The sequence below is a fragment of the Dromiciops gliroides genome, chromosome 1 (genome assembly GCF_019393635.1).
Source record: "Dromiciops gliroides isolate mDroGli1 chromosome 1, mDroGli1.pri, whole genome shotgun sequence".
Taxonomy (NCBI): Eukaryota; Metazoa; Chordata; class Mammalia; order Microbiotheria; family Microbiotheriidae; genus Dromiciops; species Dromiciops gliroides.
In genome coordinates, this window is record NC_057861.1 from 581,192,620 (window position 1) to 581,211,061 (window position 18,442).

At 39.9% G+C, this 18,442-nt stretch overlaps 1 protein-coding gene across 2 annotated transcripts in view; it reads left to right on the forward strand.

Annotated features, from left to right (window-relative positions):
- Positions 1 to 18,442, forward strand: part of MUSK (muscle associated receptor tyrosine kinase) — a 176,254-nt gene that overhangs the window by 131,694 nt on the left and 26,118 nt on the right. For both annotated transcript variants that reach the window (XM_043975878.1, XM_043975879.1), the window contains 3 exons: positions 2,130 to 2,289; positions 12,032 to 12,038; positions 17,831 to 18,097. In XM_043975878.1, the coding sequence (XP_043831813.1) occupies positions 2,130 to 2,289; positions 12,032 to 12,038; positions 17,831 to 18,097 (434 nt within the window). The remainder of the gene's footprint in view (positions 1 to 2,129; positions 2,290 to 12,031; positions 12,039 to 17,830; positions 18,098 to 18,442) is intronic.

Below are 18,442 nucleotides of genomic sequence, written 5' to 3' on the forward strand. Positions count from 1 at the left end.
AGTCTAAGATCTCAGAGCTGTTGATCTGATTCTTCTCATCTTGGCCAGTGTTTTCAACATTGCTGGCTTTTTGCTTATCCTCAAACCAACCTTCCAAATTTTCCCCAATACCTAGGGAAAAAACAAAGAAAGAATTTTAAGGGTTTGTGGGAGATAGGGAGGAATAAGGCAGAGAACAAAAGGGAGAGAGAAGAGTAGGAGAAATGGGGAGATAAAAATGAAAGCAAGAAGAAAAGGTAAAACTAGAGTTAACTATAAATGTTTAGTGACTAGAAGGACTGGTAACTTAAGAACAATCACAAAGGACCAAGAAAAATTTTTATGCAATTTTATGCATAAATTTTATGCAGTCTTTCCTAAGGAGGACCAGACTAAAACAAGCAGCCAGACTGTATAGCCCAGATAAAATTTGCCCCCGAGATCTCTGGACAAAAATATATTCACCCCAAAGAGCTAACCAAATGTGTACAGGTAAAAGGCATTTGGATCAAAGCAATGTCCTAGTAGCTTAGAGAAAAAGATGTCTCATATTCTTCCCTCTGAGGGCCTTTCCTTTCATGGGACCAAAGGATTATGGGTAGTTATTATCATCAAGACAGCATGGGATAGTGGCAAAGCTCTGCATTTGGAATCAGAAGACCCAGGTTCAGATCCTAAATGACCTCGGAAAAATTCACTTGATTTTTTCTGGTCCTTATTTTTCAGATCTGTAAACTGAGAGTGGTGAACTGGATGACCTCTAAGGTCTCTTCCGGCTTGAAATCTTTTATCCAATAAAAACAGCCAATGATTGCCTCCCCAAAAACTTTTCTGCTGCTAGGGGGAGGGGACTCACTGTCTCAAAAAAGGAAGTCCACTGTCTTGGAAAGGGTGCTGAGCCTGGGAATAAGATACCTGAATTATTGCCTTAACTTTTGCAGCAGTCTCATTTTCCTCATCTGAAAAATTAGAGCTTTTAGTCTCACATAAATTGCATGTTTAAGTTTATGGCACTTGCCTTTCTATAGGACCATTATCTACATTTTTGTTTCTTTTCTTTTTGTACAAAGGCTTATTAACTGTGCTTGGAATAAAAAAATAACGCCTTTGGCTGCAGCTGGGAATCATAGCTGGGCTACAAACCTTTGTGGAAAAGGTTTGAGACAATAAATATATTTATATGATTCTTTGAGAGATATCAATGTTACGTCTCACCTCTGACACATGCTGACCAAATGGCCCCTGGCCAAGTCACTTAACATTCCAGTGCCCCAGACCTTTCATATAGCCCATAGGCCTTGCAGATCTGTATATATATATATATATATATATATATATATATATATATATATACACATATATATACACATATATATACACATATATATACACATATATATACACATATATATACACATATATATATATACATATATATATATATATATCCACACCTGGAGTTCCCATTTGTGAAATTGCAAGTCTCTTAAAAATGAGTAAAACAAGGTGAGCTCTTTCTTTACAAGGACTCTGTGGGGGGCAGCTAAGTGGCACAGTGGATAACGCCCGGCCCTGGATTCAGGAGGACCTGAGTTCAAATCCAGCCTCAGACACTTGCCACTTACTAGCTGTGTGACCCTTAACCCTCATTGCCCCGAAAAAAAACCCACAAACAAACAAACAAAAACCAACAAGGACTCTGTGAGGGTCATTGAAGCATTTATTTAAATGCATAGAAGAGAACTGAAAGACATTCAGGAGACAGCTTTGAAACTGAAGTGTTGTATTTATTATGTGTTCTTATAATAGAAACGCACAGCTTTGTACACAGTCTTCTCTTTTTGTCCTTTGTATTAGCAACTGCTCCTATTTGTTGGTGTTGGTCAAATCAGAACAAGAAAAAATAGAAACTATTTGTTTTAAAAGTTTAAAAATTCTTAAATATAAGAACCCCATTTGGTCAGTAGCACAAGCATCTTTCTCCCCGTTTTACAAATGAAGAAAAGGTGTTAGTTTAATTAATTTGCCCAGAGACTTATAGCCAGGCTAGAATATAGTCTTCTAGCTCCAAAGGCCAATCCAGTTCAGTGATGCAGTATATTTTAAATTTATTGACCTACTTCTTTTTCCTCGTCTGCTTTCCTTGCCAGGTGTCTGCTGGGTCCATTCTAGAAAGTGTGAAAGACCGAGTGATTGATTCCCAGCTACAGCTGTTGATCACCAAGCCAGGCCTGTTCACTTGCATAGCTACTAACAAGCATGGGGAGAAATTCAGCACCGTGAAGGCTGCAGCCACCATTAGCATATCAGGTATGCCTGGCAGACCAAGCATGCACATTCACATTTTGCATTTGTCCAGTGGTGTGAGAGGAGGGAAAGGATGGCTCTACCTTGTAACCGCTTGCACTGGGATAAATTCCCTTTCTCTCCTCCACCACCCCCCATCCTACTTCTTCCTCTCTGGTTATACTTCAGAGGTTTATACACCTGTCACTGGGGACCTACATGTAGTTCCCTTAAAGTATAAGCTGTAGGGAAAGCTCTGTAAAACCCTCCATGAAAGCAAACTTCTTTCATGACTTCTACTCCATCTCAAAATCATGTGAAGGGGCAGCTAGGTGGCACAGTGGATAAAGCAGTGGCCCTGGATTCAGGAGGACCTGAGTTCAAATGTGGCCTCAAGACACTTGACACTTACTAGCTGTGTGATCCTGGGCAAGTCACTTAACCCTCATTGCACTGTGCCAAAAAAAATCATGTGAAAATAGCTAGAATGAGCTCTTCTTACTTTACTGTGTTAGGTGAGAGTCCAGGTATCCATGTTGCTGTTGTTCAGTCATGCCTTACTCTTCATGACCCCATTTGGGGTTTTCCTGGCAGAGATATTGGAGTGGTTTGCCTTTTCCTTCTCCAGCTTATTTTACAGATGAAGACACTGAGGCAAACGGAATTTAATGACCTGCCCAGGGTCACATAGCTAATAACTAAGGTTGGTTTTGAACTCAGGAAGATGAGTCTTCCCAACTCCAGGCCCAGAACTCTATCCGTTATGCCAACCAGTTGCCCTATCTAGCACATAGTTGGCACTTAATAAATGCTTGTTTTCTCCTTCCCTATATCAACTGTCTTAGGTTCTAAACTGCAGAATAGTTGCTTCCTTCCGCGCACATTGGGAAGAGGAGTTTCCCCAACTAGTCAGACTTGATGAAGTCACAGACCTTGGCCAAAACTAAAACAAAATTAATTGATGAAGTGGGAAAAACTGGATTTTGAGGCCCTAGGTCTTGAGTCCCCTTCCCCAATGCCTCCTAGCTATGTGGCATTGCTTAGGTAATTTAGCTTTTCCCTGGCTTCAGCTGCAAAAATGGGGGCAATGGAGTTTGTTTTTAGTAAATAGCATTTCATTTTTTCCAATTATATGTAAAGATAGTTTTCAACATGCAGTGAAGCTCTTACCTTCCTAAAGGCAGGGTTCTGGGACAGATTATTTCTCGTTTCCTTAAAACCCTAAGCTCTGTGAATCTGTGATATACCTTCCCTAAGAAGCCTCTTAAAGTAGCCATGGGATTCTCAAATATGTAAAGTATTTATGTAACAGGAAGTATCAGGCTTAGAAAAACTCACTTTATGCTCAGAGTGTGTCTGCAAAAGTTCTGCAGGCCAGGATTTTGCCCAACATGAACCCTGAGAATGCTTATCTCATGCCCAGGACCCTGGATGTTGCTATCTGTTGTAGCAATGACAAGGCAGCTGCTAACTTCTCTATTCTGCACAGAGGATGAGAGTTTTCCATCAGGGTTGGGGTCTAAGGGGGCAGGGGCTCTTCCAACTAATTTTGTCCCTTGAGATATGGAGTATGGTGATAGTCCAGCATGAACTAAGGAGCACTGGAAGATGAATGGATGGAATAATTATCTATTTGGCACCTACTATGCGCACTGTGTTTTACAAACAACTCATCTGATCCGTATAACAAACCTGTGAGGTAGGTACTCTTCCCTATTTTAGAGTTGAAGAAACTGAGGCAAACAGAGGTTAAATGACTTGCCCAAAGTAACACAATGAATACGCACCTGAGGCTAGATTTTACTTTGGTTCTTCCTGACTGACTCCAGGCCCAGAGCTCTCTCCACTGTGTGCCTTTTGAGTTCCCAAAGCCTTCATCTCAAGCAAGCAGCTTACGTTCGTTCAATAAAATGTTCATTCCACAGTAAAGGCTTTCCTCCCACTTAGGTCTCTAGCCTCTCCAGCCATCGCCTGAATTATCATATAATTCTATGATGGATGCTAATTCAAGTCTCTCTAAACAAAATAAGTAACAAGGGCTTGGAGCACTAGAACACAATCACATGCCTCCATACTTTGCACTTAAGCAGATTAGATATAGTGGAAAGGCCACTGACTCTGAAGTAAAAGGACCTGGATTCAAATCTAGTCCTGGAAGTTTATTACCTCTGACCTTTGGGAAGTCACAACTTCTTTGGGACTCAATTTCCTTATCTGTAAAAGGAGAGTGTTGAACTAGATGGCCAGTGAGGTCTCTTCCCTCTAGATCTATAAAACCTAATGGGCAGCTAGGTTAGAGTACTGCCCCTGAAGTTGGGAGGACCTGAGTTCAAATCTCACCTCAGACACTAGCTGTGTGACCCTGGGCAAGTCACTTGAGGGGGGGGGGATGAGGGCTAAGTGTCTTGCCCAGGGTCACACAGCTAGTAAGTGTCAATTGTCTGAGGCCAGATTTAAACTAAGGTACTCCTGAATTCAGAGTTGGTGCTTTATCTATTGCAACACCTAGCTGCCCCCCACCCCCGACCCCGAGCAAGTCACTTAAACCAATTGCCTTAAAACATCTAGGCCATCTCCAGTCATCCTTGCCACTGCAGCCAGATGGCTCCGGAGGAGAGAGTGAGGTTGGTGACTTTGCACAGCCCTGCCTCACTTAAATCCCATTCACTGCAAGTCATAACATCACCCAGATGTCATGGTCCTCTTTTAGAATGAAGAATAAACAACATGAACACTAATGCAATATAATGCAAAAACATCTCTAAACTAACATATAAAATTGACATATTAGCCGTCAGATTCATTTGGGAAAACAAGATGATATTTTTATCAAGCCCCTCCTTAAGAAATGGGGCCCTGGTTTAAGAAGATGTCCCTATATAAATATTGAAAAAGATACCTGGTGAAGTAGATGGAATGTCTCAGATTTGAATCCTACCCCTGGTATTTACTAGCTGTGTGTGACCTTGGGAAAATCACTTAACCTCACTGAGCCTCAGTTTCCTCCTCTCTAAAATGGGAGGGTTCATTCCTATAGTAGCTACCTCACAGAACAGTCTCTTTTCTTTGCTTATTCAGCTTCCTCTGGTAACATTTTGGGCATGAAAGAACTTATTTGGGGCAGCTAGGTGGCACAGTAGATAGAGCACCTGTCCTGGATTCAGGAGGACCTGAGTTCAAATCCATCCTCAGACACTTGACATGTACTAGCTGTGGTAAGTCACTTAACTCTCATTGCCCCCCCCCAAAAGAAGTTATTTAGAACCCCAAAGCTCTAAGATGAGAACAAGGAAGCATAGCCAAGGAAGTTGCTCAGAAAAGAAAAAGGAACATTAATTTTTGAGAAAAGTGACTCGGGTGAAGCTTTCTATTCTCTGGGAAGTATTGAGCATTTTTTAAATTCAAGCCATTTGGAATTCACTGAGGGGCAACTTCTCACTCCATATTCATGCAGCAGGAAAATAGTCTAAAACCCAAACCTTCTTTTGTTGTTCGCAGGGTCCAATGAGATAAAATTTGTAAAAACGTTTTGCAAAATTCTACAAAATGCTGTATCGTCAACCAATAAAATAATATCATACAAGTTGCCATGTTTCCTATGGAAAAGGCAGCAACTTAGTTTGTGCCACTGGGTAGATTTAGAGATGCCTTTATGATAGGAGCCAATGAACAAAATAGCAGGTCCAACAGAGGTATAGGCTTTTGTTAGGAAATGACCTCTATACCTAACATCATTTTTCCATGGTAGATATCAAGGCAATGTTGAAAAAGCTAAATGAAGATCTTATACAACCTCTTGTCTTCAGATGTGTTTGTCCATTTTTCATATTCACTCTAGCAGGGAATCTGGAGATGAGAAAAGTTAGAAGCATGAGGTGCTTGAGTAGACATTTCTGACTGGGCTTTTTTTTTTTTTTTTTGAGTGTGTGGATGCCAACAACAATAATAAAAATAAAACAACTCACTTCTCACCAGGCATTTTCCTCCTGGTTTCCCAAATCCCGGTGTATTGCCTGAGGGAAATCAGAGCCACATGTTCCGGACACATTCCCATTTGCTGTAACTCGTCAAAAGGTTCTTTCATAAGCATGACTTGGAGTGTGAGAACCTGGAGGAGCAGCCTCCTGGATCCCTTTGAAGCAGGAAAGTTGCTCTCTTCACCCTTACCCCGCCCCTTCCCTAAATCCCAGCCCCCAAAGGCTCAAGTTGCATCCTAAATTTGGAATCAGGTCAATATGAAGGGCATGTTTGGCCAAAAAAAAAAAAATTATTCTCCTTGTCCTCGGGAGAACCACTCAGGAGTCTGATGGAAATACAGTAGGACTCAAGAGGGAGACAGCATAATATAGGAGAAAGGGCACTGGACCAGGGGTCAGTAGATCCAGGTTCTAGTCTACTTCTGCTATGTATTAACTATGAGACTTCAGGAAAGTTCCTGTCCATGCCTTATCTCCTTATCTGTAAAGTGAGAGGATTGGTTAAAGTTTTTTTTCCGTGGATCCATGGATAGATTTCAGGGTATCTATGAACTTGAATGGGGAAAAAACCCTACATCTCTATTTTCACTAACCTCTAACTGAAAATTAGCATTTCCTTCAGTTATTTAAAAATATTATTCTGAGAAGAGGTTTACGTAAAAGATGGAAACCTCTGATTTAAATGCTATTTGCTGTCCCAGCCCATGCCAAGATGTTGTGATTTTATGAGGACATTCCAAGGTCTTTTGTACTAGGACAATCCTGAGATAAGGGAGAGAATTACTTTCCTATTGTTGGATCATACTCAGAGATTATCATAAACCCTGCCCAAGATAATGACACTCAGTATTTTCCCCTTACTGATCTGATCTCTGGAACACAAGGTAGTTTCTGTGGTTACTGTCCACCTCAAATATGTATATGTGTGTGTGTACATATATATATAACAAAGTGCTGGGTCTGGAGTCAGGAACAGCTGAGTTCAAATCCAGTCTCAGACACTTACTAGCCATGCAACCATGAAAAGTCATTTAATCTCTCTGCTTTAGTTTCCTCAAGTATAAACTATGGAACAATAGCACCTACCTTCCAGGGTTGTTGAGAGGATCAAATGAGACAGTACTTGAAAATTGCTTAGCATGGTGTCTGGCACATAATTAATAGTCACTTAATAAACATGCTTATCTCTTTCCTTCCTTCCATCACTTCCCTACCCTATTCCCATCTCTCTCTCTCTCTCTCTCACACACACACACACACACACATACTTAACCTGCCAATCTTACACTGTTCATATTTTTGATAGGCTCAACAGATTTGAGACTCTTATAAATTAATTTAAACACCAAATGTCTTAAAGGTAGGGTTTTTTCCCTTTATAAAATGGTTGATAGGGGCAGCTAGGTGGCGCAGCAGATAAAGCACCAGCCCTGGATTCAGGAGGACTTGAGTTCAAATGTGACCTCAGACACTTGACACTAGCTGTGTGACCCTGTTGCAAGTCATTTAACCCTCATTGTCCCACTAAGGAAGGAAGGAAGGAAGGAAGGAAGGAAGGAAGGAAGGAAGGAAGGAAGGAAGGAAGGAAGGAAGGAAGGAAGGAAGGAAGGAAGGAAGGAAGGAAGGAAGGAAGGAAGGAAGGAAGGAAGGAAGGAAATAGTTCATAACCCAGGGTCTGTGAATTTAAAAAACATTTTGATAACTATTTCAATTTAATTGGTTTCCTTTTTAATCCTATGTACTTTATGGTGTGCATTTAAAACCATCATGCTGAGGCCCACTGGTTTTCCCAGATTGCCAAAAGGATCCATGGGATACAAAAGGTTAATTGCCACAAAAGCTATCTCCAACATCTTATTTTGAGGTTCCCCAGAAACTCTAATTGATACAGGCAACAGAAAAATGTGCTGGATTGGGATTAGAGAGGACATGATATTTTTTCTAGCTCTTCCACTCACTACCTATGTGACTTTTAGCAAATTGCTTAAAATCTCTGGGCCTCAGAGGAGAAGCTTGATGGGGTAGATTGGAGGCCAGACACTGCTTGGGTCTTCTACTAGCTCCCCTCATTCCGCCCATGCCATGTGCTCCTCCAAGTCTACTGCCCCAGTGCCATTCCTCACTCGCCAGCTGAAAGACTTAAGGATTGTCATCTGTCTGAAGGCCAGACCTCCCCAACCTGGTCTGACTAAGACCCTCCTACAGAGTGATCCCAATCCTCCAGGTGCAGAAGTCAATCATGGTGCTATTGAAATGGCCAAACTAATACAAGAAATTGGAAACAAGCTGGATACCTTGTCCACATTTTCCAACACAACCTGAAGGTGACTTGATAGATGGCCTAAGCACTGAAGATCCTCGGTACGTCCACATTTCATCAATAAGAGACTGCAAAAGGGTTTGAGGGGAAAATATAAAGAAACTTCTTAGAAGGTTTAAAAGGAGTTTTTCAGTGAATGCTCCTAAACAAGAAAGATCGCTATCAGAAAAAAAATTTTTGCCTTGGAGGTTTGTCAAAAAACCTTGTTTTCAACCACAGAAAATCATCAAGAGCAAAAGCCACAAAGATCCCAGGAACCTGGAAGTTTTTGCTTCATTTCAGCATTTTTCCCCAAGGTTCAGTGTGGAAAACTCATGTGAACATGAATAAATGTTACTTGTCTGGGACAGCTAGGTGGCGCAGTGGATAGAACACTGACCCTGGATTCAGGAGTACCTGAGTTCAAATCCAGCCTCAGACACTTGACACTTACTAGCTGTGTGACCCTGGGCAAGTCACTTAATCCCCATTGCCCCGCCAAAAAAAAAAAAAAAAGTTGCTTGTCATTACAAACACAGATGAAGTATCTTTACCTTCTTGAACAATGTCTCAGCTTTAAAACATCAGGATTTCTGGTTACTTCTACTTTGTATGACCACCGAATAGGTTTCTTTTTTTTTTTCTGTCTGTCTTTTTTCTTTTTTTGGAGGCAATAAGTGATTTGCCCGTGGTTTACACAGCAAGTAGGTGTCTGAGATCACATTTGAACTCAGGTCCTCCTGACTTCAGGGCCAGTGCTTTATCCACCCTGAATCTATCTCAGTACATTTTGATACACAGCATATGTTGAAAGACCAGTGATTTCCAACTGCATGTATACATAAAGAAATTGTCTTACCAACAGCAACATCTTAGACCTCACCAGAACTCTCCATTGAATAACGACTGATTAACATATACAAAATATATTTTGAATTGGACTAGCTTAATTTCTTTTAGATGTAATTAGTACATGGATTTGAAAGAAAATTATTTTTGCAGGAAAGGCAATTATGAGTTTAAGAAGTGGACCAAAGATAAAATTTGGCAAATTTGCATTTCAGGCAGGAATTGTCTCCCCCCCACCCACCCATAAACCTCCTCAAGATATCTCTGTATTTGAATGGTTTGCTGTGCAATTGTAATGTGCCTTCAACTTTAGTTGAGCCTGGGACTTTAATTTTCAGTGCAGGCCACTTATTTATTTAATTTATGGATCGGTGTTAGTAAATTCATTTTTGTATTTATAAGGTTATGTGAATTTTTCAAAACTATGTGAATCTACTATGAACGTTTTTTTTTTTTCAGTATTTAAGGCTTCTTAGTTAATGCTTCTGAAACTAATACTTCTGAATGGCTAGACAAGTTTTGCTAGATGTGTTACATTAAAGTTGTCACTTGTAAAAAAAAAATCTCTGGGACTAAGTTTCCCATCTGTAAAAAGAGGTGGGGTTGGACCTCCAAGTTCCCTTCCAGCTAAGCATCTAAGCATGACCTAAACTCCAAAGGGGAAATAGCCAATTATTGGTTATATTTAGAATTCAAAGTATTGAGAAAGATGTTAATTGCCAACCATAAAAGTTAGGTACCAAAAGCAAACTTCCCTTCTTTTAAAAAAAAAAAGTCAAATAGTTTTCCCTGAGTAAAGTAACAAAGTTAAGCCTGTTTTACCGACTTTTCCAGATAAGCTCAAAGAAATTCCATATAGTAGTTTTGTTTATTTGCTGCTAACAACGCTTATTTCACATAAAAGAACTTGTTTAGAATCCCAAGGTTCTGGCATGAGCAAAGGGAAGTGTGACTGAGAAAACTGTTCTGAACATAGGGGAACATTAATTTGTGATGGTGGTGACTTCTGAATAGCTTTTCATTCTGAGGGAAATATTGAACATCTTTGAATTGAGACCATTTGTAACTCACTGAGGGGCAACTGCTCATCATTCCATAGCAAAGCAACAGGGAAATAGACTTAAGACCTAAAGCAAAGCAGAGAAAAAAAACTAAACCACAGTTCTGAGGTATAAAGAATGCCTTTGTTCTGCACCCAACTACTTTCTATGCTTTCGAGGAGAAAATACAAGTTGCTTTTTCTATATATAATTCCTTCTACTTCTTAGAAAGTTCTGAACAGGGAAACAGATGATGAATAGAAAACTGACCTCAGTCAGGAAAACTACCTCTAACTCATACTGGTTGTGTGACCCTAGCCAAGTCACTTAACCTCTCATTGTGCCAAACAGTATTTCGGGATTCTAAGATTCAGGGAAGAGTCTAATCTGTATTGATAAAGGAAGTTCCTAAATAGGTGTTCCTTAAATGGGTAAAATTATAGGTCTGGCAAAAGAGGGAATGAGAAAGGTAGAGGTAGAGAGAGAGAAGGCAAGAGTTAATAAGTAGGGGGCAGCGAGGTGGCGCAGTAGATAGAGCACCGGTCCTGGATTCAGGAGGACCTGAGTTCAAATCCGGCCTCAGACACTTGACACTTACTAGCTGTGTAACCCTGGACAAGTCACTTAACTCCCATTGCCCTACAAAAAAAGAGTTAATAAGTAGGGGGGGGGGAGAGAGAGAGAGAAAATGAGAACAAACGAACGAGCGAAGTTGGAGTCATGTTTGTGGTAAATAAATGGAAACTGGTAGCAACAGATCTAGGACCTCTTCAGTTCAACTCAACAAGCATTATTAAATGTCTACTATGTGTGAGGCATTGGGATTACAAATACAGGGGGAAAAAAATCCTCATCCTCAAGAAACTTACATTTGATGATTGCTTCATGCTTGAGCCAGTAATGCACCTGAAAGTCTTCAGAAACTCCAAAAGGGACTACTGCTCATGCTAGACAAAGTAATGCTTCAGGGAAAGAAGGATGCTGGGGAATACAGTGCTGCCAATGTTCACAGTTGTGGGCACAACAACTATATAACTTCTTGTTTTTCTTCTCCTTCCAATGATCACTCTGATGTCATTGGTGAAAAATACCAGGTGATAGGAAGAGTAGGTAGAAAATAATTCCACCTACAAAATCAGTATATACTGATGACACTAACGGTTGACTCTACCCACTCATAACCATCAGATCATCAAGAGTCTGGATGCCAAAGGCTCTCCCATTGCTCCTTTCCCCCCAAACTCATGTGTCAACCTAGGGACAAGCATTGGGTGGATCTGTGATCATAGGAACTAATTATATAACCTCAGAGGTCATAGTTTCATTTTACAGCTAAGGAAATTGAGACCTAGGAAAGTCAAATGACTTGTCTGAGGGCATAAAGGTAAAGGCAAGATTTGAATCCAGGTCCTTTGACTCCAGAGGCACTAAAATTTCCATTGTGAGCACATATTCTAGGAACTTAGAGCCAAAATTTCTCAAAAAGTTAATAATTATCTAGTGGTAACAGAACAAAGGAGGCAAGAACTCATTAATTCTTTTTCTCTTTTCCTCCTTCATCTGGTGGCTGCCTGGGGGACCTTCTTTTCCTGTTCACATAGCATGGAGGTAAGAAAACAGCTTAATTAAAACATTATTCTTTGAATGACAAGGGACTTGAAAATGCTTTTTGTTCCTCATCTCTCTGCCACAATTTCAGCCCTGAAGATTAATAAAGAAAGGAGGTAAAAAGTCATAAGGCAACTGCACGTTTAATAGGGTAGGCTCATACCTGATTTCTACCCACAGTGCTCCTGTTCATTCATCGCCACTTACTTGTGCATAGCACTGTGTTAGGTACAGTCAAAACTTCATATAATGGTTATGTTCCATGAATTTGTAATCTACTTTGATAGCTAAGAATCTTAAATTCCACTGTGCTGACTTTGATACATCCATGATTTATGTATGATTTAGTGGAGGTCTCAGAATGGGGGAAGCCTGGAATGAACTCCCAGCTCTGACTCTCAAGAGTGAGACTCTGAACAAGTTACTCAGTCTCCCAAACTTGGTTTCCAGATCTGTAAAATGGAAATAATAATATTTTCATAGCCTGTGTCATAAGAGTTGTTATGAGAAGAAAAAAATCATTTTAATTTTTTAAATTAAAGAATAAAACAATTTTATTCTCTCGGATATAAATTTCACCAAGAAGTTAATTATAAAATATAGATTTTATATCTTTTGGCCCAATGAAGCCATTCTGACATGCATATCTTTTTCTTTAAAATCCACATCCAAAATAACTTCTTCCTCAAAAATCTCCATCTCTTCTTATTTATTTATCTAAAAAATCTCTTCCTGATTTTCTTCTTCATGTCTCATGTTCTTTTTAAGTATTAAGGTTTTTTTCTCCTTATCCTCACTTTCCAATGTCTTCCCTCTCCCCAAAGAATCCTCCCTCATAAACTTTAAAGCTGATTTCTAAATAAGGTCTTTTCATCTTGTCATTATGCACCCATACACACTGACTTGTCATGTAACCCCTCAATGCTTTCTCATCCTATACCATTCTTGTTTATGTTTTCCCATATCTCCTCCATGATAGATCTGCCCAGTGTATTAGAGTGAATTAGTATTTCAGAGGCACTGAGGTAGTACTTGGTCTATCCATATAAAAATAACAAAATGAGTTTAATGAATGATGAGGTGACAATACCAGGGCTGTCAAAAAAAGTAGTATTAGATTAAAGTCCAAATGAATATCAGGAGCAATAAATTCCCCAAGTTCTTGTCTCTTCCAGCTGTGGAGCTAAATGTAAAGTATCAGATGCTCTGTAGACACATGAAAAGGATTTAGGGGAGAGGACCAAGGACAGAAAGCATCGTTTTATGCAATATAAAAACAAGGAAGCATCTACTATAATAGAAAGATGAAGATACAGTCAAAGACCCATGGGTACCACAAAAAATACTAGAAATGTCCATTCAGTAAAGTCAGCATTGGTTTGTTGTTTCCTGCTATGCAATCACTAGATGTGGAGGATGGAAAAAGAGATCAGTAAAGTAGGAAGCCCTGAAAGGGCTAGTGAGCAATGTTTAGAGAGTGAGGAAAGAAAAGCTAACAAATAGTACCACTGGCCATTCCAAAATAGCAAGCATGTTGTGAACTGATCTCTGTGACCTCCCTTCAACTGGTGGAATGAGCCACAAGGACAGCTGCTGTGAGTACTGCTGCTCCCTGGCTTCCTGGCAGGGACCCTTGAGTTCCACATAGAGGATACACTCTGATTGGGCAAGGATTTGGCTTCTTTTCACTTGCAAATGACAACTGTGGAAATCAATGGGAATGTTTTGCATTCATTTTCTGTCTAAATCCTGGCAAAGAGCTATGAGACTAATAACCTTATAGTGTAGGGGTAGGGATGAGAGAGGGAGAGGAGCTAGGGAATTGCAGTGATTGACCCTTCAAGGAAATTGATGGAGTTGCCCTTTGTGAGCTGTGAGACTAGAGGCTTAAAGACCTCTTCCAGTAGAAGGGTAAGGAAGAAAGGGAAGGGAACCTTTTATTGGGGGTGAGGGGAGGCTCGGGCAACTAGGAAGGACATCTGAGATTGTGGCCTTGTAACAAGAGGCCTGCTTCCTGACCCCTTTCACAAGTCTGGTGGAACTGAACCAAGCACACAGTGTTGCAAGAAGTTCCACAGAATAAAGGAACCAGATAGTGGTTTGGCCAGGTGCCTTGGGGTTGTATAGCCAGCAACTAGGAACTAAAAGAAGCCAACACACCCCCAAGTCATTTTTGGAAAGTTGTCACAGAGATTTCCTTATGATTAAGGAGAGTCAACACGTTGCATGGAATGTGGCTGAGGGGTAACTTGATTCTCTGCAACAGAACTGGTCCACTCTGATACCTTGAACAAATCACTTCATTTCCTTCTGACTCATCATCTTCACTTTAAAATGAAGATGGTGACACTCATCCTTTTGTCCCTTATCATATGCATTCCTGGGAATGTGCCATGATGGTTGGAGAGATCCATTGGCGGGGGGAAGACAGACTAAGTCATTCACATTAAAGTCACTATCTTAATATTTAGCAAGCTTCTACTGCCAAATTTCTTGCTCTGGAACCTCATATTCCCAATAGTGACGCACAGAATCTAAGAGTCAGGAGATTATAGTCAAACCTGAAGGAGAACCTCTTCTACCAAATCTTAAGAAGGTATAATTCAGCCTCAGTCTGAAGACCACTAACAAGGGGGAACCCACTCATTCCCCAGGCAGCTTACTCCATTTCAGCAGGGATAGGTATGATGACTTCAAACAAACAAACAAACAAAAACACTAGCCATACCTGAAATAAATTTGCTTCTCTGTAGTTTTCACATGTTGCTCCTGATTCTTCCCTCTAGAACCAGACACAAAAAATGCAGTCCTTTGCCCACATGACAGACCATGTCGTGATGATGACCCATGATTCCAACTGTCCCTCAGGCTTGGAATGCTCTCTCTCCTTCACTCCAACTACTGACCTCCATGACTTCCTTTAGGTCCCGAATACAATCCTATTTCTTTCAGAGAGCCTACTCCAATTCCTCTTAATTTCAGTGCCTTCCCTCTATTACTTATTTCCTATTTATCCTGTATCTAGCTTGCTTTGTATATATTTCTTTGCATATTGTCTCCCCTTGTTGTCATCAACCACTCTTCTTCCAGGAAGGCAGGGCTATTGTCTTTTGCCTCTTTTAGTATCCCTGGAGCTTACCACAGTGTCTAGCACATAGTAGGCACTTGATGAATGATTTTTTAACTGAATGTTGAATTTTTAGTCCACAAAAACCCCTAGAGATTTTTAGGAACTGTTGTCTGGCCACACTTCTCCATCCTCTATTTGTGAAGTCATTTTTGTTTTTGTTTTAAAACCAAAACCAGAACTTTTCTTTTATCTCTGTTAAATTATATCTTGTTTGATTCAGCCTGCTGTTCCAAGCTGTTTGTATTTTTTGGACCCTGACTCTGCCATCCAGTATGTTAGTTCAGCTTCTCTGTTTCCTGTCCTGTGCAAATTTTACCGGCATGCATATATGTGCCTGCATTAAAGTCAGTGATAAAAATGTTGAAAAGAACAAGGCAAGTCTTTTCTTGGTAGCCCCAAGTTGGAAACTGAGAGGGTATCATCCATTTGGCAAATGGCTAAAGAAATTATGTCATGTGAATGTAAATGGAATATTAGAGTGTCCTAAGAGATGATGAAACAGATGATTTCAGAGGAAACTTAAAAGACTTCTATGACTGTATGTGGAGTAAACAGAAGTAAAATAATCTATACAATGACAAATTATAGACTTTAGAACTAATAAATGCATTGATAAATTATGACTCCAAAAAAATGATCCAAAACACACACACTCATCTCTTCACAGAGAGGCAATGATCTTCAAATGCAGAGAGAGATATTACATTTTTGGACATGTGGGATTTGTTTTGCCAGACTATGCTTATATGGGAACTGGTGGCACAGTGGATACAGGGCTGGGTCTGGAGTTTGGAACACTTAAGTTCAAATCTGGCCTTAGATCCTTTCTGGCTCTGTGACCCTGGGCATATCACTTAAAATCTGTTTGCCTCAGTTTCCCCAAATGTTAAATTGATATTATTAAAGCATTTTCCTCCCAGACTTGTTGTGAGGGTTGACTGAAATAAAATTTTTTTAAAGCTCTTTAAAAAAAGAGCAAGGCCAGTCCCTGAATCAGTTACTAAAGACATTCCTCCAGTTACTTCAACTCATTAATGACTTTTTTTGGGAAGCTAGTCAGTCATTCAAATAATACCAAATCTACATAAATGTAATATAATTTAGTCTATATCTCTTCATCTTATCCAAAATATACTATAAGAAACTATTAAAGGTTTTGCTGAAATATAAGTAGGCTTTCTATTGACAGCATTCCCCTTATCTAGTAATCTAGTAACCCTAACAAAGAAGGAAATGAGGCTAGTCTGGCATCGCTCTTCCTTGAGTAAACCAGGTTGACTTTTAGTGTCCACTGCTTCCCTTTTTAAGTGTTTAGAAATCTTGCCAGCTAAAGAAACAAGCTCATTGGTCAATAATTTGAAGATATCTCTTCCTTTTATTTTTTTTAATTGGGAAAACATTTTTCCTTCTCCAGTTCTGTGGCTCCTTTGCATTTATCCAAAATCTGTCAAAGATCACCAACAGCTGCTCAGCAATAGCATCTGCCAGCTCTTTCAATACTTTAAGATACAGATCATCTGGGCCTGGTGACTTGAAATCCTTGAGAGCAGCAAGATGTCATCTGACTGTCTCCTAATTTATCATTAGTGAACTCAATGAATAGAACGATATACCATCTCACCGAATTATATTAAATTATGTTCAATTCAAATCTTTACCCTGGTATGCAAGAACTTTCCCAATCTGGCACCACCCTTCCTTTCAAACCCCAGTTATCCTTCTCCTCTCAACATGCATACTGTCCCTGCGGCCCATCTGTACAATTTATTGTTTCCCATACATTTCCTATTCTTTTTCTGTATCTGTAATTTTTTCTGTCCCTGGAATGTCCTCTTCCTCCCCCCTCCCATCTCCACCTCTTAAAATTCTACTCACTCTTTAAAAACCAGTTTAAAATCACACCTCCTTCAAAAAGTTTTCCCTCCAATTGATAAAGATCTTTTCACACCATTTGGGATTTCCCTTATATCAGGTCTTTTTTTTTACTATAATTATTTTTACATATGTTGTGTCCCTAGGCTAGATGTTAAACTCCAGGAAGGCAGGAACTATCTTTAATCTATCTACACTTTGTTTTTGCTCCTTACAAACACCCCTTCCTATCATGGTACTCTGCACACAATAGAGAGAGGGACTGGATCAATATACAGATCTCTGCATAATGAGCTTCCTCCACCAATACAAATCTGTACCTTCTTGGCAACTTATAGTCTTAGAGAATTTCAAAGAGTAACTGAGAGTTTAAGGGATTTGCCCAGGCCACACAACCGGAATGTGTCAGAGTTAGGATTTGAATCCAGATCTTCCTGGATCTGAGGTCAAGACTCTGTAAAAACCAATTATATTGAAATACAGTGATATATATATATATATATATATATATATATATATATATATATATATATATATATATATAAAACAAGTTTATGAACTCTAGGTAGGAAACATCATGTAACAATTATTTAATTCAAACAAATTCCAATCCAGTATGTAAAATGGAAGCTTGAGATGAACAAGGTAAGTAGATTATGGCAGTGCTTTTGTTTGTTTTTTTCCCCACTCTCTGATTTTTCTTCTGTCTCTAGGATATATATTTGGAGCAAAATAGTATGAATGGCAGGAAGTAGCATGTGCTTGGGAACTTTGTTCATTACTTTTTCAGCAAACTGCACCGAGAAGATGCAGGCTACTGCGGTAACTACAGAGGGGAGGTCTGTGGTGCTGTCTTAGCAAAGGATACCCTTGTTTTTTACAACTCCTCCTATGGAGACCCAGAGGACACCCAAGAGCTTCTTGCCCAAAGCGTCTGGAGTGATTTGAAGGAATTGAGTCGGCTCTGCCGGTCAGCTGTGGAGTCTCTGCTCTGCCACCACATCTTTCAGGGGTGCAGCCCTGATGGATTTATGGCAGCTCCTAAACCTTTATGCAGGTGAGAGATTTTCCACAGGTTGGTATGGGTATGTGCCTATTTACTAGAAGAAACCAGGAGTGACATCTCATAAAAGTGGGAGAGGTTGTGAGTAAGACTGAACCAAACAATTCAGTTTTGTGTGTTTCGAACAAAGTAAATTTGACCAAAGAATGTAATCCCAAGTTAGGTTTTTATTAATCCTTCTGTCTTAATGATAGGTGGTGCTGATTGGCCATGAAAGGAAAAGCATAAAGGAGCTTCCTGGACTATTAAATCAGAAAAATGACATCATGTTGATGTTACTTTGGGGGGGGGTGGACAGTGGTGGGGTCTAGACCTGTGATTTCATCAGGGTAGCATACT